General features: G+C 42.7%; 1 protein-coding gene across 1 annotated transcript in view; it reads right to left on the bottom strand.

Annotated features, from left to right (window-relative positions):
* Positions 1-26,452, bottom strand: part of si:ch211-266k8.4 (carabin) — a 48,301-nt gene that overhangs the window by 14,296 nt on the left and 7,553 nt on the right. Inside the window, exons 9-14 of the mRNA XM_024379967.2 lie at positions 24,690-24,807; positions 20,425-20,534; positions 6,833-6,937; positions 5,826-6,004; positions 4,766-4,875; positions 1,811-2,005 (exon numbers count right to left, since the gene is read on the bottom strand). Of these exons, the coding sequence (XP_024235735.1) occupies positions 1,811-2,005; positions 4,766-4,875; positions 5,826-6,004; positions 6,833-6,937; positions 20,425-20,534; positions 24,690-24,807 (817 nt within the window). The remainder of the gene's footprint in view (positions 1-1,810; positions 2,006-4,765; positions 4,876-5,825; positions 6,005-6,832; positions 6,938-20,424; positions 20,535-24,689; positions 24,808-26,452) is intronic.

Genomic DNA, 26,452 nt, shown 5'->3' with positions numbered 1-26,452 from the left:
CACATGGTTGTGAACTCTGTAACACACGCAGTCTGGCATAAAACACTTTCCCACATAGCTCAGTGAAAACAACCAACAGTCACATAAATAGCTATTACACAGAACGCTGAAATTAGTTTTCAGACAAAATTGAGTCGAGCTTTCACCAACTCACCCCTCTCTATTTTGGTCTGCTCTTTAGGCAAAGTACAGGTGAGAAAAACACTTGTCAAGCTTGTTTTCCACTTCACTAGCAGTTAGGTTGTCCCTGGCAAGATGTCAGATGGAATGATGGAATTACGACACATTTGTCTGTCAAGTTAGATCACATGGACAGTACATGAAGACTAACAAGGCATCACAGCACCAATTATTCAGATCATCCAACGGAGGGAGCAGCATTCACCATCAGGTTACAACAACACAATGTGGATTTCTATAGTCACAGTGTTTAGGGCCACATGTCCAGAGAGTAGACATTATAATATAAACACTATAACAAAATAGAGCAGTTCCAATCTGTTCACTACTACAGTTTTTTTTATTGAACCAAAAGGCTAATCAAGCGTTTTCCTAGTTGGAGTGTGACTCATCCGCTCCAGTCTCTGACCATGGCTGTTCTTTCCAATGGGAGTGAGGTTGGTTGGTGTGTAAGAGGGGAGAGCTCTGGGGGGCTGCCAGAGAGGTGCCCGATTATAAATACATCTGCTCTGTAGTGCTGATCAGAGTTTATGGAGGGAGGGAGCTGACACTGCACTGGTCTGGCCTGCATGTAGATAAAGAGGCACTCCGACTGTCATTTTCCACCACTCCTCCTAAGAGCTTCTGGCTTTCCCAGGATGCCTGCAGACACTGAATGAACTTCCAGGGACAGAGTACGCAGTAGGCTCTCTGGTTCATTTTGGTACCTTTCGGAGAGTAGGCACTATAGGGAGGCAAGCTCTCTGGTTTATTTTGGTACCATTGTGGCCCAAGCCCTGCCTACGCTACAGGGAAACAGAACACTGACGTAATGTTTCTCAGTACATAGGTGGGCCGGACAGGAGTATATTATGAGACAAAGCAGGGGACTGGCTGCTTGGAGTGCAAAACCATTTAAAAAAGGCAATATATAATTTACTGCGAACAACACATTCAAATGGTGGGTTGGGGCTGTGAGGGTCCTCAGTTCAGGATGTGTTGTTACAGCTGATTGCACAACAAGGAGATTACTGTTCCATGTTACATCTCTGATGTGGGGTGTATATTATTACTATATAGTTACACTTTACTATACCTCATATTCCAGGAGAAACAATAATATGTCATTATAACATGATTACGCAATGAGTGGTGATCCCTTTAATTAAAAAGAACACTACAACCACACTTCTGTCAGCGGGTATCACATCTGTCAAGCCCAATGCAAATAGAGGACGGATCTGATTTCACCTCCTTCAGATAAACTCAAGTCAGGAAGACACTTTGGAATGAGTTACTGGGACTCTAAACCCCAAGCTAGAAAACAGATCCAGTCTATTATATAGTACATGGTCTGCATATCAGTTAAATTCCTAGGGTGTATTCATTAGTCAGATTCCATTGCAAAACATTTTGTATGTTGGAAAACATTTTGTTATGGGAACCGTTTACTCCAAACAGAAAATGTTTTGCAACAAAAACAAATGTTTCTATTGGACAAATTCACTTAGGCCCTTCCCGTTTCCTCCGCTTATTTCCATTTGGTTCCTAGTGTAAGCATTACAAAGTATTTTGCAATGGAATCCGACTAATGAATTCAACCCCGATCCAGTCTTCTATAACACAATGTAGACAATAGGTTCCAGCTTACCTGGATAGGGCTGTTTTCCGTCTCTGATGGGCCAGTGTTTGTGCTGGGCTGGAGGGAGAGGGCGATGGGGACTGGGGGGTCCTGGTCCGGAGTAGGCGGAGGGACTCAACTCTGGGGGGCAGACTGCTGCGTCTACGCGCCACCCTGCCCACGGGACCAGAACCCATTCTCCTAAACGCTGCTGGCTCTGGCCTGCTGGAGAAACAGGAGCATAATAATGTTCTCACTTTCATGTCACAGCTATCCCCAATCTGTGATGCACAAGTGTTTAATTCAACTCCACTTTAAAAATGTTTCATGTAGTCCAATGTTGACATGATCATTATAGATTACTACACAGAATGCACATTAACAACTTTTGATTTAGACTAGCTACATCATAATAGAAAAGGCTCCAAAAATGAAAAGGGGAGTAAAAGTACTCTGTTCAGTCTGACATCATGAGCCACAGGTCAATAGCCAAGAAGTCTGATAACCATTCTACAGTGACACCTTGGTGTGAAACTCGACTGACACAGGGGCTACACAAAAACACGTACTGTATATAGACACTCTCGCTCCCCCATCTTCCCTCTCTCTGGCTCATAGATATGTCAGTCATAAATGTCAGTGGTTTGATTTATCCACAGGTGTAGGGCATTAACAGAGGAAGCACCTGCAGGGCTGGGGGGAGTGAGAGATATCCTCCCTGTGCCATACACCATTTACAAAACAGCACCGGGGTTGGGTGTAAGGGTGGCAGCCAGCCAGTCACCCACCAAACACCTGCCATTTTTCATTAATTTCCTCACCCTTCAAACAAGCTTCCTCTGCACATTACACCAACAAACATGTGATTAACACCTATAAAGTGTGGATGTAGGGCTTAGTTACTGACACAGAACATACTGTAACTACAAACATAGCTACCAAAAAATCAAATTAAAATGTCACATGCGCCGAATACAACTTTTTAAAATGCTTACTTACAAGCCCTTAACCAACAATGCATTTAAGAAAATATTGACTAATTAACGGAAGGTTTTTTTTAAATTACAAAATAAAATAACAATAATGAGGCTATATACAGGGGGTACCGGTACCGAGTCAGTGCGGGGTTACAGGTTAGTCGAGGTTATTTGTACATTTAGGTAGGGGTAAAGTGACCAGGTGACCATTTGATTAATTGTTCAGTAGTCTCATGGCTTGGGGGGGCGGGGGTTTGGACCTAGACTTAGCACTCCAGTACCGCTTGCCATGGGGTAGCAGAAAGAACAGTCTGACTTGGGTGACTGGAGTCTGGCAATAGAGTCTAGATGGATTTAGATGAGAGCAAACTGTACCCTAACCTAGTACTGTATAGACAGGAATAGAACAAAAATGTCAAAATCTTCTATTTGGGTTGAGATACCTGAGAACTATGAAATAATAATGTTAAGCCTGTTAAATTATTCTACATATGATCTCTAAAAACCCAAAACAATCCCAGAGGAAGGGGAACCACCGCAAACTTTTTGCTCAGCATTTTCAGACTCCTGATTGCCCAAATTCTTGGGGGAAATTGGTAAATGTGTCATGTAACCATTGTATTTAGTTGAATGACCTGTGCCTGACCTACACCTTCTATACAGGTCAACCTCAGCCAGGGGTCCAACCCATAAACTCTATGGAACAATACAGTATAACCACCACATTTCTTCAGTAGTTCAAAATAAAAATGTGATCTATTGACTATCCTACAAATGAGTACAATTAAACTTATGGAGGGGGAAAAAGTTCACATTACACAATCTGAAATCAACATTCTTTGAATATAGATTAAATACACAGCGATATTACAATCTCCTGCTGATGAGTGACTGAAATCTACTGGTGGGGATTCCAGTGTGCTGTGACTACATCCTCTACTCTTAGATCAGAGCTCAGAGTCAGACACTTTACTCTGTACATGAGCCAGAGTGTGCTATAGTCAACAGCAGCTGTAATACCCCTGGCCTCTACTGGCCCTTAGCTCCTTGGTGCCTGGCCCCGTCAGTGTTGAAAAGCTGACATGCCTTTTCAGCGACTCGCTGAGAGGAGTCAAATCCACTCCCTGCCCTCTCTGTAATGTTGTGTCAAATTAGCGTAATCCCTTCCTTGACCCTGGGCGACCCGCTCTTCATTTCAGCCACTTGACACTAATACGGGACCTGTGAGGAATGACAGGTATGCACATAGACTTCTGGCACCGGCTCAAAGATGTGTGATATGCTTTTGTTATGAGAATGAGGCTGAGGCCAGCCTGCCTGCCAGGGAGACACGACATGGAACTGCTTGTCATTAGAACACAAAAATATTGATTTACGAAGTTGATGTAGAGGGGCGGGGACCTCAACCTATACCCATTAAAAAATATAATTCATGTCAATCTTTTCCACCCTCCAAGAGTCTGTGCTTCAAGTTCTAATTGCGATGACATTTAACAGCGCATAAAATTGTTTTTGTTTTGAAGTATTTTTAGCAACAACAGGAAGCTCATGGCTGTGGGATTGCCTACCTCCACCCACCAATGTTGTATGCATGACTACCACATAATTAGTGCTATGAATGGAAAAACGGTATGAAAGTTAGATAAGTGGCAACTTTTACGACCTTGAATTTCCTGTTGAGGTTCTTTGCCCCTATGAGTAACATGCATGTTGATCATAAAGGTTCCCATATGTAACAGCAGTCTGTGGGAAAGTCATTCTGCTGGCTGGGAGCCAACTCCTCTGGCTGACCGATAAACGTATAAAAGTAGTCAATTCTCTTGGGCCATCTCAGAGAAATTGACAGAGCCATAAATTGTATTGCCTAGTGAAAACATCTACATGAAGTAACCTCAAATCAGATAATATTCCAAATAAAAAAAGGTCTATCATTAATGAGTAATAGAAGCTGTGAATTGCAGTACAGAGAAGATGTTGCTCTGTGTCTAACAAGGGATTTCTGACCAACCTGTCTTTGACCAACCCATCTGAGTCTGGGGTAGAACCGGGAAGGGTCCCTCTGGTCTGACTCACACTTCCCTGCTGGGACACGCCCTTTTGACTCCTCTTGGCTCTGATCTGGAGGGAGATGGAGACCATAACAATAACCGAACACTACTGAACGTCTCAGCTAATTGAGACAGCATAGACCCAATATAAAATTGAGAGGAAGAAACAACGTAGTCCTATGAAAATACTTTTAATAAGTGAGTCGTAAAATGGCCTCCGAGTATCTGGTTTTAAGAGAAGGTTCCAGTTCTAATCCGGACTGTGCCCCTTCATGAAAGTCCTACAGTTAGCCAGAAGGGCAGTGTGAAAAATCTGCTTCCTCTACAAATTCTCAGAGGTAAATGGGTCAAATCCCTTCTCTTGTGTAATGTGACATTTTTTCTAAACGGAGAATGGCAACTGCATGCATGTGTGAAACGCAAGAGGTCAAACTAAAGCCTAAGATCCAAATAATACTGTAGGCCCTGGGAGAACTGCCACAGACCAGTCTCATTCAGCAGTTTCAGGCATCATGCTTTGTGTTCCTCTGGGAAGGCACACTGACTGAGTCCAAATGGGTCTTGAGGCTGTGTAAATCCAGCCAGTCATAAACACATAGCCCTTTGTTACAGTCTATAATTGCTAACGAAAACTCAACACTGTTGAAAAGTAATATGCTGAAAATCTGCAGATGATGAATACTGAGGGTCCCTGCAGAATAGCTTGATTTTTACAAAGTACTGTGCAGAATAACCACAAACCCACATAAGGAGAGGAGGAAGAGGATGGATTTCGCTAGAAAAAGGGTGAGAGCCTGGGAAGATCTCAATTGCAGACTCCTCGGGTCCTCGTCGCCTTCTCAAAACCCATTGGAGGAGTAGGTCAGAGGAGAGGGACCTCGCTCTCATCCAACGAGTTTTGAGAAAGAGATGAAGAGAGGACACGAGGCATCTGCAATTGAGATCTTCCCCACATTTCAGTACTTTCTCTACAGGTGAATGAGAGTTGGCGTAGCCTGTGTTTGACCCTGGCTAGCCGACCTGTGACTGTGTGATTGAGGAAGTTGTCCTGCTGGCCTTGGAGGAGCGGCGCCTGGCAGAGCAGCCATGGGATGGGGAAGGCTTACTGTCCCCACTCTGACAATCTTTATCCAGCAGGTAGCACTGGGCCATCCTCACTAGCCGGGTGAACACGTTCTTAACACCGGACACCGATGAATCTATTGGGACACAATGGGTTAATTCAGGACATGAGGAAAAGTCTATGACATGGTGTAAGTATGTTTTATGTGTTGTAACAATCTCAAACATACACAGTACTGGACACAAATGTCTTTGAACTACAAAATGAAACATGCATTTTTCATGGTCATACCCATACAGTGTGTTTGTATGTGGTCCCCCATGTACTGCACAAATGAATGTTATCAGCAGCCTGTCGCATTGACTCCGGTGGTATAGTCTATCTGCTGTGAGCTAGGCAAACACACAGGGGAGAAGTCCCTATGCCAACCACACGTATGAACACCTGGAATCTAGATGGCAGAGTCTGATAATCTATAGGCTCTCTCAACAACAGGACAAGAGCTTATGGGGTTGTGAGCGCCTTTCACAGATAGTCGAATTTACACAGCTGCCACGTTGGGGAGATTTCCATTTCACTGCTCGTCAAAGTATTGTTCATTAAACAATATTTCTAACTGCATTATATACACCACAACTTGACAGGCTTAGCATTGGGAACTTTCATTTCTCAGCTTTTTGCCAGAACACAAACAGGTTAATCACATCACTTGCTGTATTAATCTAAAACTCAGTAATGTTTTCTGCCGACTTGCATATTTGATTTCATGTGGCCTAGGGTTTATGTGGGAATTAGTTATGACAGTACATCCATCTCACTTTTATGAAGCCATATAAAAAGGTGTGCCCTGTGCCAGTAATGTAGAAAGACTAGGGAGTCTTCACCCGTTGTACTGGATAGTACCTGGGATTTAGCCTGGTTCTAGCTGGTCCATAAGCACCCTGGTATAAATGAACTGGCTCACCCTTCCTTACTGAGTTCTTGGCTTCCAATTTAGGTCCATCCACACTCTTTTCCTGCTCCTTCACCTTAGTGGGCAGTGGTGGTGGAATAGGTTTCTCCATTTTTCCTGCAATGAGAGGAATACACACTTAATATGAAGAAAATTACTTTTTTTTAAATGGTTGTGCTTGGTAACATTGGCACAAAATATTTTGTGGTCGTTTTATATTGATGGGCCTTTAACCAGCAAGGCATGAAACAGGCTAGCCATCTGCAGCTGACCAACAAGACAACTTTGATTGATTTACTAAGAGCAAGAAGGTACTGTACATGTCAGCAAGTCAGACCTCAGCTATGTGATAACATGTACTGTAGGTCTACTGTATAAAGCCATATTTGAGGTCTTGGCCTTCAATTGAGTCATCTGATTTTAAATCTCTATTACCCCTGACCAACCCTTACATCTATAGATTTTGGCCCTCAATACATCAATCAATGCCAGAGGTGGATTATAAGTTTTCTGCAGTGATATTAAAACAATAACAAGAATTGACATGCATGTTCACATCCTCTGGAACATTAAAAAAAGGAAGACAGGACTCCAAAAGAAAGCTTTCAGCCCATTTCCCATTGTTGACTTTGCGGTCCAAGTAAAATGCTGTGGATTTCCTCTAGGAGCTGATCAGTCAGGCTGAGGGAAGTCCATATACAGTATTTGGAGAGCGGTTGATGTTAATAGAGCAGAACACCACACAAAGATGACATCCGCTTCAAAGAGCAGGAGCCAAACAGATTAGCAGATGATGCAAAATAAAGGTTTAGCCCTGCAGACTAATGCTATAATGACAGGGGCAGGCTGGGTAATCCACTAAAGATTTTGTGCCATTTCAGAGGAAGGCTTTCTTCCACCACTCTCCACAGGAAGAGTGGGAGCCAGAGTGACTGTTCAGTTCACAAGACCAGGAAGTTCCAGCCTAAGATTGTCACTTCCTACTGACCCTGGACACCTGGTCTCTTTAGAGTGGACTAGAGTGTTTGAACTGTGGGGAAGAAGAGTGTGTGCTATAAATAATGGTACAGTATGTTATGCTTGTTTCCCAGATGTAGGTGTATGTCCTAGTACAGCTTGGCTTTGTCTGCTGGACATGTAGTCCATGTTTGCAGTTTCACAGAAGAGGGAGCTGGGGCAGAGCCTGGATAATGTAAGGTTGTTTGGCTTAACCCTGTGATTTTAAGAGTGACCTCATCTGCCCTCAGGTTCTTTGCTGACTCAAGGCAGTAATCACACACAGTCAATGAGCTCACCCCCAATGACTGACAAGCAGAGTCTGACTCTGGACCTAATAAGAAGCTATAAGAATGACTGCTTTCAGTTTCAAATGTCATCCTCTGTGAGTAAGCCGATTCGTAATTGCCCTGGAATTAGCGATGACATACTGTTTCCAAGGTTGTGTTTTTCTTTTCATAAGTGCTGCCCTCAGGATCATAGTAGACAATCAGCAGTCCTCATCAGATTCGTCTGATATTGCTCAAAGGGACTTTTTCCTGCTGATCAACTTCAAAACACCAACTACAAACAGACTAAAATGTGTGCATTTATCATTAGGAACACATTGATAAAACTCCTCGTCATCATTCTGGGAGAGCAGTGTTGAACTGAACTTGTGCCAAGACATTACAGGACTCCAGCCTTCCAAGGCACACAGGACTACTTTCATCCCCAAACCTAATGATCCCAATTCATCTATAAGTACTGTACAGTGTGTGTGGTCACTGGCCTAATGGTGGCTTTAATGCCTTCATACAATACATGACTGTATCAGTGTATGTATCTTAGGGCCGAATGTTGTTGGTGGATTAGTATAAAAGGGTAATCCACAGGGAAAAAGATTGAGAACCTCTGTAGGATTCCCGATAGTGTGTCTGTGCATCCCAGGTATATCACAGATCAGAGCCAATAGACATGTCGAAGCATCAAACCTATAGGCCTACATTCCTGAGATACTACAAGGAAACTAGAGTTAGTTCTATAATAACAATGGCTGACAAAAGTAATTAATGCGAAAGCTGCTAGGTCAACACCACAGATAAGCAGTGAAAACACATTTCTGCCCTGAAACTGATAGCAACCACTTCCTCTGATGCACCGATAAACATAATGTTGGCCCTGCAACCTGTTGCCACGGCACCTATGGACAGATTAAACCCGTCTGTGCTGATGCATGTCCAGCAACGCCACACACTAGGTCAGCACTAACAGTCGACTACTCGAAGGTTAAGGTTCGGATGGCAACAGACCTTTAAGGGCCTTTACACCTCATGATTAACTACAACGTTGGTGTGGATTAGGAAACATGCCATTGTACAGTCATAGCAAAGCCTGGTGTAGCCCTAACCAACATTGTGAATTTACATTATGCTAAATAATGTACTGTAAAAGTCAAGCCAATAGGGCACATGCTGCAGCATTAGCATCAAGACAGCCTAGTGTTCTAGTCCTATGATTAGCATGGCATTGTTGTGTTGTCTAAAACTGGAGTGCCCTAAGGCCAAAACAGTTCACTGAACTGAACTTGCTGGTGCCGTCAGTCTTTACATCACCAATATTGTGCAGCCTAAGGGGTAGAGCTAACATTCATCAACACAAACCAATACATACGATATCAATGTAGCACAACATTTGACAGGCAGGATATCCTTCCTCAGCTTCACATGCCACAAAACAGAAAGACAAATATGAATTGCTTTCCACAGGGTGCCCACTGCATGAAAAGACACAGGTAAGAGAAGAGATTTGGATTCATTATATTCCATATAGAGAGTAATAGTAATGGCATATTTTTGTAGGCAAGAAACTCGGTCATGGCTCGTTGGCGAAAGCATAGATGAAATTCATATTTTTTTGATAAATGACAAAAAATAAGGTCTGTAGTAAACAGGCTTATACGCTTTTTTCTATGAGAATCAGCTAACTTCACTTTTCTGAATTTTGAAGCATTTATGTCATCAAATCAAGCACATAAAGGCTTCATAAAAAGGCCATGTTAACTGACTGATATCTCATAGAACAAAATGTATAACATCTAAACTGGTGTTAACCTCGACCTTATTTTCGACTATTATCCCAAAGCCCCATAGGAGTGGCTGAACGAACCAGAGAACTAATTTCCGTTTTTTAGGACTACAAGCTGGCGAACTTGACAAGGTACATGAATGTCAATGCACATGAAGTCATTACTGTGTGTATAATGCCAAGCGTGCTATAACATTTAGATCCCTTTAAGAGACTAGAGCAATTTCAGTCAATCATATTCCAAATGACCACTAGAAAGACCAAAGACCACAAGCGAAACATTAAAGATGGGCGTCTAGTTGAGGATGTGGAATTACGAGGGAACACAGCCTGTATTTATGCCCTGGGTCACAGTCATGGTTAACGACAAACTTACAGGAGCTGTGTGGACTTGCAGACATCTTATCAGTCTAGCTCATCTCCTTAACATCAAAGATTCCTCATTCAAAAGAACCTGCCCACCTTCACAGGCTTTGGCCTGTGGGGAAACGGAGTCAGGGAGATATTTGAGGAGAATAAGCCCACATTCAAGTCTAAACCCCCTGAATGAACAGATACAGCAGCATGTTCATGTCATATTACTCAATCATTTCTACAGGTTGCCTGACAGCTGGCAGGTTAATAGATAAAGAGGTGAGCCAGTAAAATAAAACAAGAAAATATCCGGTTATCAGGTTGTTTAGAAAAGTGCACACCACTTAAGTTTAACAAAATATGAGATGTTAACACCTTGCAGAGCTTAGGGAAACTTCAATCACTTTAAAGGTCAAACAGACAAACAGGCTGTTGAAATGTCCTAGCGGAATAGGTGAAGTGGCGGTGTGGAAGAGGGCAGAGGTCCAAAGCAGCAGGAAACCTGATAAAAGGGTAAAAGGAGCTCAAACAGGACAACAGCTACAAAACATCCAGGGACGGAGCCAAGGAACAGAGCAGAACAATACTAAATAACTAGTTACCTGCGTAAGAAAAATGCCTGTTTTCATAAGATTGTTTTCATAAACTGAGTCAACTTATGTAAAAAAAAATATATACATACACACACCTAAAGTAGACAAGACCAGGCAACATTAGTATCAATGCATGGTCCGTTTTTAACCACTGAAAAGACATCACAGAATAAGTGAGGTGTATAGTGATTATATGAAGATTATCTAGCTCCGTTTCGCTGTACTGCTTTGCAACCCAGTTACTCCCAAGTTATAGTAGGCCTACAATAGAAAAGGTGTCAGTTATGTCAACATCTTACAGCATGCTCAAATCTCTCTTATTCATTTTCGTAATGCAATCCACTTAGAGATCTCAACTGCTTCAGTGACTGATTAAGAAATGAGGGATTGAATAGTCAACTCATCCTTCCATCTTTATAATAGCCTTTCTGGATCAATTCCATAAAAACCAAAGGGATTTTAATTTCCCACATGCCAAGACCTAAACAGTGTCATTCATAACTGCAAATGCATACAAACAGGCTGCTTCCTCCTTTAGGACAGCAGGACTGTAAGCTTTTCATATGAATCCTTTTCCAAATATTCTCAGGAATGTGAGTCAGGTTGCACATTGTGAGATTTGACAATTCAATGATATTTGCACTACTACAACTGATATGCTGTTATAGCATAGGAGATGACCCACCAATGCAGTTCTGTGTAAGCCCACATAGGCTGCCATTTCACAGATGTGTTCACACGTCACACGCTCCGTGAGAACCTTAATTTTAGACTAAACTCAAATAAATTATTACAGTCCCTGTACCCAGGCATAAACTGGCAATTGCAAAACATGGTCCTAAATTGCATTGGAGGATGATCCCCCTGCTTTTCAATACGTTACAACAGAAACCTGTGAACACACCACACGAGCCAGTATCGGGAAGGTAGTCTATTAGATGCCCATCACCTTGTTAGAGCCTCTTCTAAAAGAGTGAGGGGGACAAATAGATAGTCTCGATCACCTTTCTCTAACGCATGTATTCACTCATTCCTCAGATTTATTGTCAACTGTCTGGAGCCCTAACAAACACCTGGGGCCTTGAAAATTGCACTCTCACATAATCAATTATTGTTGATACTTGTTACACCAAGATCTCAAAAGTGTCTGAGGGGAGCTGCTACCGTTTCACGATGTTACAGTATCTAAACACAAAACCTATGATATCTTTCATATAATAGACTGACGTTTATTATGAGGCAAAGAAGTCATTATCCAAGGGTAGATTCCCCATCATGAATTTGTTTTCTGCACATTAATAATGTTCCTGGCAGCCTATTTGTTGAGCAAATATTAAAGTGGCACGAGCGGATGCGTCAGATGTAAGCTACCAGAACTGCCCACTTCACAGGGTGCTAAACAACTCCCAGTGTGCATTCCTCCACACAGAAATAAGAACACGCAAGTATAAACCAACATTGCCCTCTGTTTTAATAGGACTCCAAGTCTGCTGCAAAGCCAAGGGTCAGACTGGGGGGGCCAAGAAGTGTTAGTGGAGACCAAAGAGGGGGAGCTGCTTTACATCCATTCTAAAAAGCCATTTAAAAAAGGACCCGGACAATAACTCAACCTCTTTACCAGCTTTTTAATTTATGATGGCAACACAGACAGAAGCAGTCTCCAACCACCAGCTCAGAAAGAAATGACAGGCTGTGACATACACAGGTCTTATCCTCTCACTCGGAGACTGATAAGACTGCACAGCACGTTGTCGTGTGCGATGCATTGTTTTTGACCTGGGCGTAGACAGAGGAGGCAGCTTCATCCCCTCCGGGGACCTGACGAGGCAACGCAGCTCCAAGAAGATCAGGCCCTGCCTTGAAAATAACAGTTTCTTCTCCAGATGGCTGACAGTCACATGAATACCCACTGCATAAAATCTCTGCCCTTTGCATTGTATAAAGGCCCGTCACTTCCTGAAGGAGACCGAAACACAGTACTGAGCCCAGCATACACGGCTGATCATTATCGCAAGTTCGCACTTTGGCTCTATAAACAGTGGACTGTAAGCACATCTTAACCCCTCAATAAGTAAACATTATCAGGGAAATATTAATAGAGGCCTCCTGCTGGGGCTGGTTCCCCTGCATGTGCACCAATTCAGAAGACCTCCCATTCTGGTAAACCTGTTGTGACAGTCCTCCTCAGGGTAACCACATGTGTGACTGGAGATCAAATCAAATTTTATTTGTTACATGCACTGAATAAAAACAGCTGTAGACCTTACCGTGAAATGCTTACTTACAAGCTCTTAACCGCTCTACGGCAGCGGTTCCCAAACTTTTTAGTCATTCAACCTGCAGCTGCCCTCTGGCACCAGGGTCAGCACACTCACAATGGCAAAAAACAACATTTGAAAGCCTGACCCAGACACACACTAAACGATACATTTATTAAACATAAAAATTAGTGTGAGTTTGTCACTTCCCACGAGCTGGGTTGTGACAAATAGCTCTTATAGGACCAGGGCACAAATAAAACAATCAATAATTTTGCTCTTTTATTTAGCCATCTTACATATAAACCCTTATTTGTTCAAAAAGTGTGAATAACTCACCACAGGTTAATGAGAAGTGTGTGCTTGAAAGGATATACATAACTCAGCAATTGTGGGTTGTATTGGAGAGAGTCTCAGTCTTAAATCATTTTCCAGTCTGTGCCTGTATTTATTTTCATGCTAGTGAGGGCCTGAGAATCCACGCTCACACAGGTACGCGGTTGCAAAGGGCATCAGTCTTTTAACAGCGCGATTTGCCAAGGTAAGAAACTCTGAGCGTAGGCCTATCCAGAAATCTGCCAGTGGCTTCTGATTGAATTTTCACAGAACCGCTTGTTGCAATTTTGACGAGGCTCCCTTGTTCACGCCGGTGCTTTGCTATATCACATTTGACATTGTCCGTAAGCTGGAGTTCAATTGCACACACAAAAATTTTTTTTTAAAAATCATACAATGCTGGAAATACCTGTGTGTTGTCCTTTTTAAACGCAGACAGAAAAGAGCTCCAACTTCTTAATCATAGCCTCAACTTTGTCCTGCATATTGAATATAGTTGTGGAGAGTCCCTGTAATCCTGGATTCAGATCAGTCAGGTGAGGAAAAAAACATCCCCCAGATAGGCAGTCGTGTGAGAAACTCGTCATCATGCAAGCGGTCAGACAGGTGAAAATTATGGTCAGTAAAGAAAACTTTAAGCTAGTTTCTCAATTTAAAAAAAAAAAGGTCAATACTTTTCCCCTTGATAACCAGCGCACTTCTGTATGTTGTAAAAGTGTTACATGGTCGATGCCCATATCATTGCATAGTGCAGAAAATACACGAGAGTTCAGGCACCTTGCTTTAACAAAGTCAACCATTTTCACTGTAGTGTCCAAAACGTCTTTCAAGCTGTCAGGCATTCCCTTGGCAGCAAGAGCCTCTCGGTGGATGCTGCAGTGTACCCAAGTGGCATCGGGAGCAACTGCTTGCACAGAAGGTACCACTCCACTATGTCTCCTTGTCATGGCTTTTGCACCATCAGTACAGATACCAACACATCTTGACCACCAAAGTCCATTTGATGTCACAAGCTGTCCAGTACTTTAAAAATATCCTCTCCAGTTGTCCTGGTTTCCAGAAGAGGATGTCTTCCTTAATTGACCCCCCATAAACGTAATGGACATATACCAGGAGCTGTTCCAGGCCCGCCACGTCTGTTGACTCATTCAGCAGTAATGCATAGAATTTACTGGCTTGTATGCGAAGTAGTAATTGCTTCAAAACATCTCTTGCCTTGTCACGGATTCATCGTGAAACAGTGTTGTTGTGATGAAGGCATTAACTGCATTGTCCCAGCCATATCCGCAGCAGCAGGAAGAATAAAGTCCTCCACAATAGTATGGGGCTTGCCTGTCCTAGCCACTTGGTAGCTTACCATATAAGATGCTAGTAGTCCCTTCTTATTAAATGCTATCTGTTACTTTTACACATGTCTTACTACTCGAAAGTAATCTTTATTCTCACTCCAAAACCTCCTGTGTCTTATTTTTCAAATTGTCATGGTTCATTTCTAAATGGCTGCACAAAAGAGTGAAGTTTTCCCACGAGAGCGTAACGGTTAATGTGGTTGGATGTTAATTATTTGACTAGGCTACCTGTATTTGACAGTGTGTTGTTATTTTTCTGAACACTAGATGGTTTCATTTTAGGCAGTGAAACGAGGCTACTGAGGCGGGGGAAAAAAACTCACCCAAATGTATAGCCCCGTTTGAAAATATAAATGGACTGACGGAAAATGAAGATTTTATATATATTTTTTTACATGTTAATCACATTTTTATTTAGAGTACCCCCGACAGCATTGCGCGTACCCCTGTTTGGGAATACCTGCTCTATGGGATTGGTGTCCCCCACACGGGACAGTTTAGCTAGCATAGGCTAATGTGATTAGGGTGAGGTTGTAAGTAACATCTCAGAACAGACATATCTGATATGGGCAGAAAGCTTAAATTCTTGATAATCTAACTGCACTGCCCAAATTATAGTAGCTATTACAGTGAAAGAATACCATGCTATTGTTTGAGGAGAGTGCACAGTTATGAACTTGAAAATGTATTAATAAAGCAATTAGGCACATCTGGGCAGTCTTGATAACATTTTGAACAGAAATACAATGATTCATTGGATCAGTCTAAAACTTTGCCCATACACTGCTGCCAACTAGTGGCCACAATATCAATTGTGCCTAACCTGGAATAGTACATTATGGCCTTTCTCTCGCATTTCAAACATTTTTCTTCTTCTTTGTACCATCTTTTACCAGATCTGTATTTATTCTCCTACATTAATTTAACATTTCCACAAACTTCAAAGTGTTTCCTTTCAAATAGTATCAAGAATATGCATATCCTTGCTTAAGGTCCTGAGGTCCTTCAGGACCTCAGGTCCTGAAAAAGAAAGGGGTCAGATCATTAACCAACAACGCCGTTTTAAGAAAATGTAGTTAAGAAAATATTAATTAAATACATTTTTAAAAAGAAAATAACAAAGGGGAACCAATACCGAGTCAATGTGCGGGGGAACAGGTTAAAATAAAATAAAAAGTTGAGGTAATTTGTACATGTACAGCAGCTTGTGAAAGTATTCACCCCCCTTGGAATTTTTCCTATTTTTTTGCCTTACAACCTGCAAATAAAATTTAATTTTGGGGGGGGGGTTTGTATCATTTGATTTACATAACATGCCTACCACTTTGAAGATGCAAACTATTTTTTATTGTGAAACAAACAAGAAATAAGACAAACAGAAAATTTTCCTCAAGGATTTCCCTGTATTTAGTGCAATACATAATTCCTTCAATTCTGACCAGTTTCCCAGTCCCGACCGATGAAAAACATCCCCACAGCATGATGCTGGTATTCTCGGGGTGATGAGAGGTGTTGGGTTTGCGCCAGACATAGTGTTTTCCTTGATGGCCAAAATGCTCAATTTTAGTCTCATCTGACCAGAGTACCTTCTTCCATATGTTTGGGGAGTCTCCCACATGCCTTTTGGGGAACACCAAACGTGTTTGCTTAGTTTTTCTTTAAGCAATGGCTTTTTTCTGGCCACTCTTCCATAAAGCCCATCTCTGTGGAGTGTACGGCTTAAAGTGGTCCTATGGACAGATACTCCAATCTCCACTGTGGAGCTTTGCAGCTCCTTCAGGGTTATCTTTGGTCTCTTCTTTGCCTCTGTGATTAATGCCCTCCTTGCCTGGTCCGTGAGTTTTGGTGGGCGGCCCCGTTTTGGCAGGTTTGTTGTGGTGCCATATTCTTTCCATTTTTGAATAATGGATTTAAATTGTGCACCATGGGATGTTCAAAGTTTTGGATATTTCTTTATAACCCAAAACTGATCTGTACTTCTCCACAACTTTGTCCCGGTCCTGTTTGGAGAGTTCCTTGGTCTTCATGGTGCCACTTGCTTAGTGGTGCCCCTTGCTTAGTGGTGTTGCAGACTCTGGGGCCTTTCAGAACAGATATATACACACACTGAGATCATGTGACTTAAATAAAATCCATCTGTGTGCAATCTAACTAATTATGTGACTTCTGAAGTTAATTGGTTGCACCAGATCTTATTTAAGGGATTCATAGCAAAGGGTTGAATAGATATGCACCCACCGCTTCTCAGTTTGACTTTTTTTTTTTTAAACAAGTATTTTTTTTATTTCACTTCACCAATTTGGACTATTTTGTGTATGTCCATTACATAAAATCCACATAAAAATCCATTTAAAATTACAGGTTGTAATGCAACAAAATAGGAAAAACACCAAGGGGGTGAATATTTATTTCTGCAAGGTACTGTAGGTAGGAGTACTTGGGGAGGGGGGGACTAAAAGATTGCACCATTGTGCCAATTTGACTTCAGAAAACTTTACTGTGCTTAGGATGTTCTAATGCAAGGCTACAGTACAAAGGACAGTGACTCCCAGGACACTTCGAGTTTGAGATGAAGCAGATGAGCCAGCCATGGGGACACAGATCACTGTTCTGTCCCTTCAGACAGACCACAGTTGAGATAGGTTGTACGTAAAACAATAAAGCCAGAGAACATTTGAGTAATTTTCATCAATCCTTGGACCATCAGGAGTGTTCAGGCAATTAAACCTATGGGTCATTAGTGGCTTTAATGTGGCTGTAGGAAAGCATGAAACACTCTTGCATTGTCTGGAGGCAGGAAGGAACGTCACCTTTCTAACCTGATTGAGCTTCAGCCTAAAGCTCCCTCACTGGGCCACTGCTCATCAGGTCAACTTCACCACTTTGATGAGGACACAGCTGAACAGGGGTGAAATCACAACCATGCTGGGCCAGGACAGGACCATGGGAGGAAGGGGCAATGGATATGCTGAGTGGGCAGGTGAGAGAACATTTCTCCAAAATTACTATAAATAACTGCATTGACTTGAGTCAGGGCCTGTGATCAGAAAGCAGCAAGCCTCCTCGGTTACAGAGAAACATGCCACTGCTAGCCCAGGGACAGAACAATACAATGCAAACAGAGCTTTTTGTAACCAGCTCATTTTTCATGTATAGTGCAAACCTCACAATATAAAAAATATCCCTCATATCACTTTATCCAAGGTGACAAACATACAGCGCAGTCATGCAGAATCTCTGAAATCTTCTCAGAGGTCATTCATTCACCTGTACAACCCTAAATGCATATGACCTTACAAAAAAAGCTTAAACTTTATATATGCACAGGTAACACAGGGAAAACGCATTCTGACCTCTTGAAGTCTTATATAAAAATATCACAATTCTGCAGCTAAATATGTTCATTGTGGTTACCAAATACGCCTCAATGATGCAGACTCAAATATTGTAACCCAGGAAAGCTGTTCTTTGCTTATACAGAACAAAGTCCAGATCAGTCCTACAGGTGAAGGTGGCCCTAGCAGCACTTTTTTTAAAGCCTCAGAAAGCAGCTGAGTAATTGAACGAGCAGAGGTACAACATGCTGAGAGGGAGAGGACGAGAAAAAGAGAAATACCTGCCATCACTGTTGTGCTGACTAAAGGTCTAGCACCAGACCAGAGGGCAAGAGCAGCAAGCAAGCTAGCTCACACAAGCAGAATACAATCCTGCTCCAACACAGGAGGTAGCAGCTAGAACTCATAGCTCCAAAACACACTACTACCTAAATTATTTATCTTTAAGTCTATATTGATGTCTGCCATTTAATGCACATTTCAAAACAAGCCATTTTAGAGTAGAATCTCATGTCTGTACGATATCAGTGGCGATAAAGGTGTTGGCACAGTTGGTGAGGATAGGAGACAAAGTGAATGTTGTAATTAATTCATAGCGGTAGAGAGATGACTGCTTCATTGAGGACAGAAAGCAAGAGCGCTATACTCGTCATCAGCTGAAAACTCACGTCAGAGAAACACCAACCATCTATACTCATACTCTAGAATGGACAGGCCTGTCAAGTGCTGTTAATCATTCAAACGAACCTTAATTAACACTTCCAGTAAAAAAACAAATGTAACTGGTTCTGAAAAATCTAGACTCTTGTGTACCCAAAACAGTTCCATCCTTTTTTGGAATTCCTCAGTCTGTCATAGTATTTATAGTGCAGGTTGTCAAAAAGGACTGCAGACTGGAGGAGGCTGGCTCTGAAGGCCTGGTTACTGAGGGGCTTTTGATTTAGCTCCTTTCCACCTGGAGCAAGAGAGGCAGCTAGCTAAACAGCAGGTAGTGTGGATGACTCATCCTGACTCACACACAACAGCCTGATGAGAGATTCACATAGTAAAATCTGCTGCTGTGCTGAGCCTTTCAATTAGCTTTACAGTGGGGCCCCTGGTCCAGACTGATCCTCACTGACAACAGGGTCTGCGGCAGCCATTTTGCAGCCATAATGTGACTCACTGATAGGGCCTCCAGGAGTCTCTCCCAGTCAGAGCCAGGCTGTGACTCAGAGCTGAGAGTGCTCACGTGTCAGATTCCAGCATGTCTGGTGTGAAGATAAAACTACAATAGGGAGGGGGCATGTCGAGCCAGGTACTGAATAACTCAAAATATGTTCCCCTTTTGTCTGCCAAGAGAGTGGACACAAACACGGCGACGCGACTGAAATCTAAGGGGATTTAAAGTGTTGCTCATGCTGGCGACAGCGGTAATGTAAGACCTGGGATCAGATCAGCACAGAGCGCATAGCAGCTAATCAAAGAGCCATTTCACTCTCAGAGAAATTATCATACTTACTGTGCCTGAGACTATGCCAGGAAGATGGCTAGTCACCGCAGCTGAAGGGGAGGGAATGATGATCTCTCACACACACAAAGGGTCTGGCCTAACCCAGTTCATCTCTGAATGCTAAAATCACTGTCATCCATTAGTAACATGGGTTAAAGCACCACCCACAGGGCTGAGCGGCAAGGCAGTGAGTCGTCATGTCAAAGTTCCTGGAAAAACGCTTCAAGTCATCACTGAAAACAAAAACTAAGAACTCCAAAGAGTGAGCACATGATCTAAATGGTGTATCAACCTGTTTTCTACAAAGCGAAAAGGACAAAAACAGAGAGGGTAGAAAGAAAAGAGGAGAACGACAGAGAATCGTCCGTTTCACTTTTTGTCATCGATCTTGACAAAATTGGCGACACAAAGCGCATACATAACATTGAGGTTTGTGAATCATCCCCAGGCTCCAAGTAAAACAGCTCTGACATTTAGTCAGGATTAACAAATGTCTTAGACTCACCCAACCAAATCCATGACTATCATGGACCACCAGATAAGGCCTGGACACTGAGGACTGTGCAGAGTGAAAGACCATCTCAGGTTACTCTGTCAGACCTTCCCACTTATCCTTTAGTTTCCCACCCACTTTTCCCGTTGCAGCATCAGGGCCTGTCATTGGTCAAACACAGAACGCAGGAGGAAGTCCGGTAGAGTAATTTAATTGTACCACTACAACAATATGTGTCGGTTAAGGGCTTGTGATCATTTCTACACCTGTTGTATTCAGCGCAGGTGACAAATAAAATGTCATTTGATTTATGTGCGTGTGCGTGTGTTACCTAAGTGGTGTCCCTCGGTCTCTTCCAACACCAGGCTGTTCATGCACTTGATCTCCCACTCCTGTACCTCTGTGCTCCACAGGGCTGGGAGCAGGACACAGTGCTGAGAGCTGGAGGGGACAAAAAGGGGCCTTACATTAGTACCGAAAAGCTTCTTAAAATCATCTCCTCATTCAACTTTGATCAGCCATCACATCAGTTTGAAGCAATACATGGCAGTTGGCTTTATAGGTGGGAGAAGAAGAAAAACATGCTAAAAATTGAATTGCCCTCAAGACTCAATGGCAATAGTCAAACCTTTGATACAGCGCATTCTGAAAGTATTCAGACCCCTTGATTTCACTCACATTTTATGTTACAGCCTTACTCTAAAATTGATCGTTTTTTTTCTCAACAATCTACACACAATACCCCATAATGACAAAGCAAAAACAACGTTTTAGAAATGTTTTCAAAATTATTTTATAAAGTATTCAGACCATTTACTCAGTACTTTTGACAGTGATTACAGTTGCGAGTCTTCTTGGGTATGACACAAGCTAGGCACACCTGTATTTGGGGAACTTCTCCCATTCTTCTCTGCAGATCCTCAAGCTCTGTCAGTTTGGATGGGGAGCGTCACTGCACAACTATTTTCAGGTCTCTCCAGAGATGTTCGATTGGGTTCAAGTGCAGGCTCTGGCTGGGCAACTCAAGGACATTCAGAGACTTGTCCCAAAGCCACTCCTGCGTGTCTTGGCTGTGTGCTTAGTCCTGTCATTTTCCTGTTGGGTCGTCGTCCGGTGAACCTTCACTCCAGTCTGAGGTCTTGAGTGCTCTGGAGCAGGTTTTCATCAAGGATCTCTCTGTACATCTTCCCCTCGAACCTGACTAGTGTACCATTCCTTTCCACTGAAAAACACCCCCACAGCATGATGCTGCCACCACCATGCTCCACAGTAGTGATGGTGCCAGGTTTTCTCCAGACGTGACACTTGGCATTCAGGCCAAAGAGTTCAATCTTGATTTCTTTAGACCAGAGAATTTTGTTTCTCATGGTCAGAGTCCTTAAGGTGCCTTTTGGCAAACTCAAGCGGGCTGTCATGTGCCTTTTACTGAGGAGTGGTTTCTGTCTGGCCACTCTACCATATAGGCCTGATTGGTGGAGTGCTGCAGAGATGGGATAACCTTCCAGAAGGACAACCATCTCCAATGAGGAACTCTAGCACTCTGTCACAGTGACTATCGGGGTCATGGTCACCTCCCTGACCAAGATCCTTCTCTCCCGATTGCTGAGTTTGGCCAGGCGGCCAGCTCTAGGAAGAGTCTTGGTGGTTCTAAACTTCTTCAGTTAAGAATGATGGAGGCCATTGTGTTCTTGGGGACCTTCAATGCTGCAGACATTTTTTGGTACCCTTCCCCAGATCTGTGCCTTGACACAATCCTGTCTTGGAGCTCTATGGACAATTCCTTCGATCTCATGACTTTGTTTTTGCCCTGACATGCACTGTCAACTGTGGGACCTTATATAGACAGGTGTGTTCCTTTCCAAATCTTGTCCAATCAATTGAATTTACCACAGGTGGACTCCAATCAAGTTGTAGAAACATCTTAAGGATGATCAATGGAAACAGGATGCACCTGAGCTCAATTTCGAGTCTCATAGCAAAGTGTCTGAACACTTACGCATGTATATAAAGGTATCCGTTTTTTTATTTTTAGTCAATTTGCAAACATCTTTTTTTGCTTTGTCATTATGGGGAATTGTGGGTAGATTGTTCAGAAAAAACATTTAATCAATTTTAGAAAAAGGCTGTAACATAACAAAATGTGGGAAAAGGTCTGAATACTTTCCGAATGCACTGTATATCATGGTTACAAAAGCATTCCGTGAAAAAGCCCTTTGAGCTGAGACAGAGCTTGTCCCTATGCTTCACATCACGCTGACTCTTACATAAAGCACCGTGAAAAAGCCCTTTGAGCTGGGACAGAGCTTGTCCCTATGCTTCACATCACGCTGACTCTTACATAAAGCACCGTTAAAAAGCCCTTTGAGCTGGGACAGAGCTTGTCCCTATGCTTCACATCACGCTGACTCTTACATAAAGCACCGTGAAAAAGCCCTTTGAGCTGAGACAGAGCTTGTCCCTATGCTTCACATCACGCTGACTCTTACATAAAGCACCGTGAAAAAGCCCTTTGAGCTGGGACAGAGCTTGTCCCTATGCTTCACATCACGCTGACTCTTACATAAAGCACCGTTAAAAAGCCCTTTGAGCTGAGCCCTTTGAGCTGACTCTTACATAAAGCAGAGCTTGTCCTTGTCCCTATGCTTCATGCTTCACATCACGCTGACTCTTACATAAACGCACCGTTAAAAAGCCCTTTGAGCTGAGAGAGCTTGTCCCTATGCTTCACATCACGCTGACTCTTACATAAAGCACCGTGAAAAAGCCCTTTAGCTGAGAGAGCTTGTCCCTATGCTTCACATCACGCTGACTCTTACATAAAGCACCGTGAAAAAGCCCTTTGAGCTGAGAGAGCTTGTCCCTATGCTTCACATCACGCTGACTCTTACATAAAGCACCGTGAAAAAGCCCTTTGAGCTGGGACAGAGCTTGTCCCTATGCTTCACATCACGCTGACTCTTACATAAAGCACCGTGAAAAAGCCCTTTGAGCTGAGAGAGCTTGTCCCTATGCTTCACATCACGCTGACTCTTACATAAAGCACCGTGAAAAAGCCCTTTGAGCTGGGACAGAGCTTGTCCCTATGCTTCACATCACGCTGACTCTTACATAAAGCACCGTGAAAAAGCCCTTTGAGCTGAGACAGAGCTTGTCCCTATGCTTCACATCACGCTGACTCTTACATAAAGCACCGTGAAAAAGTGGCTGCATTGATGTGGGCTTGTCAGTGAAAGGTAGCAAACAAATGAGCTGTCAACTCCTCAGGCAGAGGGACGTGTCAAAAGGCCTGAATGGAGATAAGGGGGGAAGGGGTGGGCAGTGATGGACAGAAACCAATAGATTAAATGGATGAAAGAAAGTCCTTCGTTAATCAGATGATTGTCTATTGGCATTTCACTTGTCCACCTTCTCCACTCTGTATTAAAGCAGATAGGAGAGCCTGACCACGGCCAAGGATTTTGAGTTAAAGCCAGGGTTAAATCAGGTCTCCTGAAAATATTATATTCTCAATGGGGTGAGAGAGGATGTTTTTATGCTGTATCCTAACTGGCTGACTGCTCATAGCCTAATCCCTCTGTATAGATGACTCTCTGACCCTATACTTTCTGCTTCCCCTCCCCCACTCTCACTGGACGAGACAGGCTGTGGTTTCAGGTAGCTTGTTTCTTCCTTTCGTAAGAGGATCCTGGTCTGAGACAGAGAAACCACTTAGCCATGACCTCACTGGGCTGGCACACAGATGCCAAGCTAGAAACAAGAGCCCTTCAATGTGGCATGTGGCTCGGTGCCTGCTGACAACTGTCACAAAGGCAAAATATTCAAATGTGAACAACACAAATTAATGACTTGTTTTGCAGGAAACATCCTCAAAGAAACTGAAGTTATTTCATAACCAATCTCAAATCATATATTGCTTTGTAAAGTAATGCTTCTAATAGAAAGGCAAGTTAAATATACTAGTCGAGACCTACAACGATCCCAAGTTGGGCAAAATCAATAAACATCCAGTAGGTCCCTAATATGCCATCTAAATCCTACAAGGACACCAACAAAACAATTAGCAAGGCACCGTTGCTATAACGACTCCCCAACCCAATAAAACAAAGCCTGGAAATCAAAGAGCTCTTAAACTCCATTGATTAACATGCTCATGGGACTCAATGCTGTTCATCCCACAGTAACAAGAGGCTAATCCACAGTTCTTTGGCCAAAGTAAACATTGTAGAGAGAAATATTTCTTCAAAAGAGAGGCAGGCAAGAGAATGATTAAAAGGATTTGGTTAAGATATTAAAACAAATATGATAACTGCTTCACATCATGAACTGGCCAGCCACTGTTATATACACAAACCCAGTGCCCTTGCCATGTTTCCATAGGGACCGCTAGACGTCAACAAAATATGTTTAACTACTGACACTATATTGACTGATTTGCACAAGACAAGTCTATTTAAGAGATGCTTGTATTGAAAACCAGAACTAAAATGGCTGTCCACTAAAAGCAAATGTATATAATGTTGATAATGTATGATGATTTAAAACTACTGTGTGGGCCCAAGTCTCTGTGTTTTTTAATAAGGATGACATAACACTCACACATCCACAGGTACCCTTAGCAGCAGGGGTAGCACGGCAGCCTCGTCAGTCAGGTTCATTAGCCGAGACTCCAGCAGCTGAATGATGGTGAGACCAGTACGGAACACAGCAGAGAGGCCTGGACACAAAGTAACTAGAAATACAGCTGGCAAAACAGCACAAACAGATCTGGGACCATTTAGTCAATGACCGTCAGTATAATAAAAACTCTACATAGTGAAATAAGCAGGGACCTCTAGGACCTGTGAGCATGTTTAGAAAGCAAACAAATCAAACTTTTTGTTGACAAGGTTAGCAAACAACAAACATTGAGCCTTCATATTCATGTATAACAGACAAAATAATGAAAGAGTCGCTGTAGTTTTGAGTTCCGCAAAGGGAATGTGGAAGAGTTGAAAACATTTTTGGACAAGCCACCTTGTACCAACAACCTGGATGGTAAATTGCTGAAAACGGTAGCGGAATACATTGCGAATCTGGTTTGCCACATCTTCAATTTAAGCCTAGAAGATGGTGTGTGCCCTCAGGCCTGGAGCAAGGCAAAGGTAATTCTGCTGCTCAAGAACAGCAGAGAACCCTTTAAAAAAGGTTCAGCCTCCCAGGTGGCGCAGTGGTCTAGGGCACTGCATCGCAGCGCTAGGTTGTGTTTCGGAGGACGCGTGACTTTCGACCTTCGTCTCTCCCGAGCCCGTACGGGAGTTGTAGCGATGAGACAAGATAGCGACTACTAATAATTGGATACTACGAAATTGGGGAGAAAAAGGGGGTAAAATAAAAAATAAAAAGAAGGTTCAAACTGCCTGTTACCAGTGCTCAGCAAACTTGCCCAAATAAAAGTTATTTTACAGAATACAAATTAACAGACCTTCAGCATGCTTATAGGGAAGGGGACTGAACATGCTTGGTTTTGGGAGATTGTGGGAGCTGTTTTGTTAGACTTCAGTGCAGCTTTTGATGTCATTGATCATAACATGTTGCTGAAAAGTTAGGCGTTATGGATTTACATCCTCTGCCTTAAGGATTGACAGTTACCCATCTAATAGAACACAGAGGGTTTTCTTTAATGGATGCCTCAAATGCAAATTCGGTTGAGTGTGGTGTACCGCAGGGCAGCCAGCTTGGGCCATTGTTGTTCCGTTTTTACTAATGACCTTCTATTGATCTTGACTAAAGCCTGTGTGTATGTATGCTGACGACTCAACAGTATACACGTCGGCAACGAATGTCCAATAAATGACACTTTAACAGAGCTCCAATCAGTTTTAGAATGGTAACAAGCAATAGGCTGGTGCTAAATAATCAAAAAGGAATAGCATTGTTATCGGGACAAATCATGCCCTCAACACAAAAATCGCATTTAAATCTATTATTGAATAATGTGGCAATTGAGCAAGTTGAAGAGACTAAACTGCTGGGTGTAACCCTAGATAGCAAGCTGTCATGGACAAAACATATACACTTAATGGTTGCTCAAATGGAAAAGGTCTGTTCATGACAAGGCGTCGCTCTGCTTTCTTGACAGCTCAGTCGACCAGACAGCTCCTAGTTTTGTCACACCTGGACTATAGCCCAGCTGTGTAGGTCATGTGCGATAAAGGGAGACATGGACCAACTGCAATAGACCTAGAATAGAGCAGCACTTATGGCACTTAGATGTACACGGAGGGCAAATGTCAGTAACATTCATGTCAATCTCTCCTGGCTCAAAGTTGACGAAAGATTGATTGCTGTTGGTCTTTGTGCGAGGTGTTGATGGTACCGAA

This window comes from Oncorhynchus tshawytscha, linkage group LG19 (genome assembly GCF_018296145.1).
Source record: "Oncorhynchus tshawytscha isolate Ot180627B linkage group LG19, Otsh_v2.0, whole genome shotgun sequence".
Classification (NCBI taxonomy): domain Eukaryota; kingdom Metazoa; phylum Chordata; class Actinopteri; order Salmoniformes; family Salmonidae; genus Oncorhynchus; species Oncorhynchus tshawytscha.
Note: the sequence above shows the minus strand (reverse complement) of the source record. Positions and strands in the feature narration are given on the sequence as shown.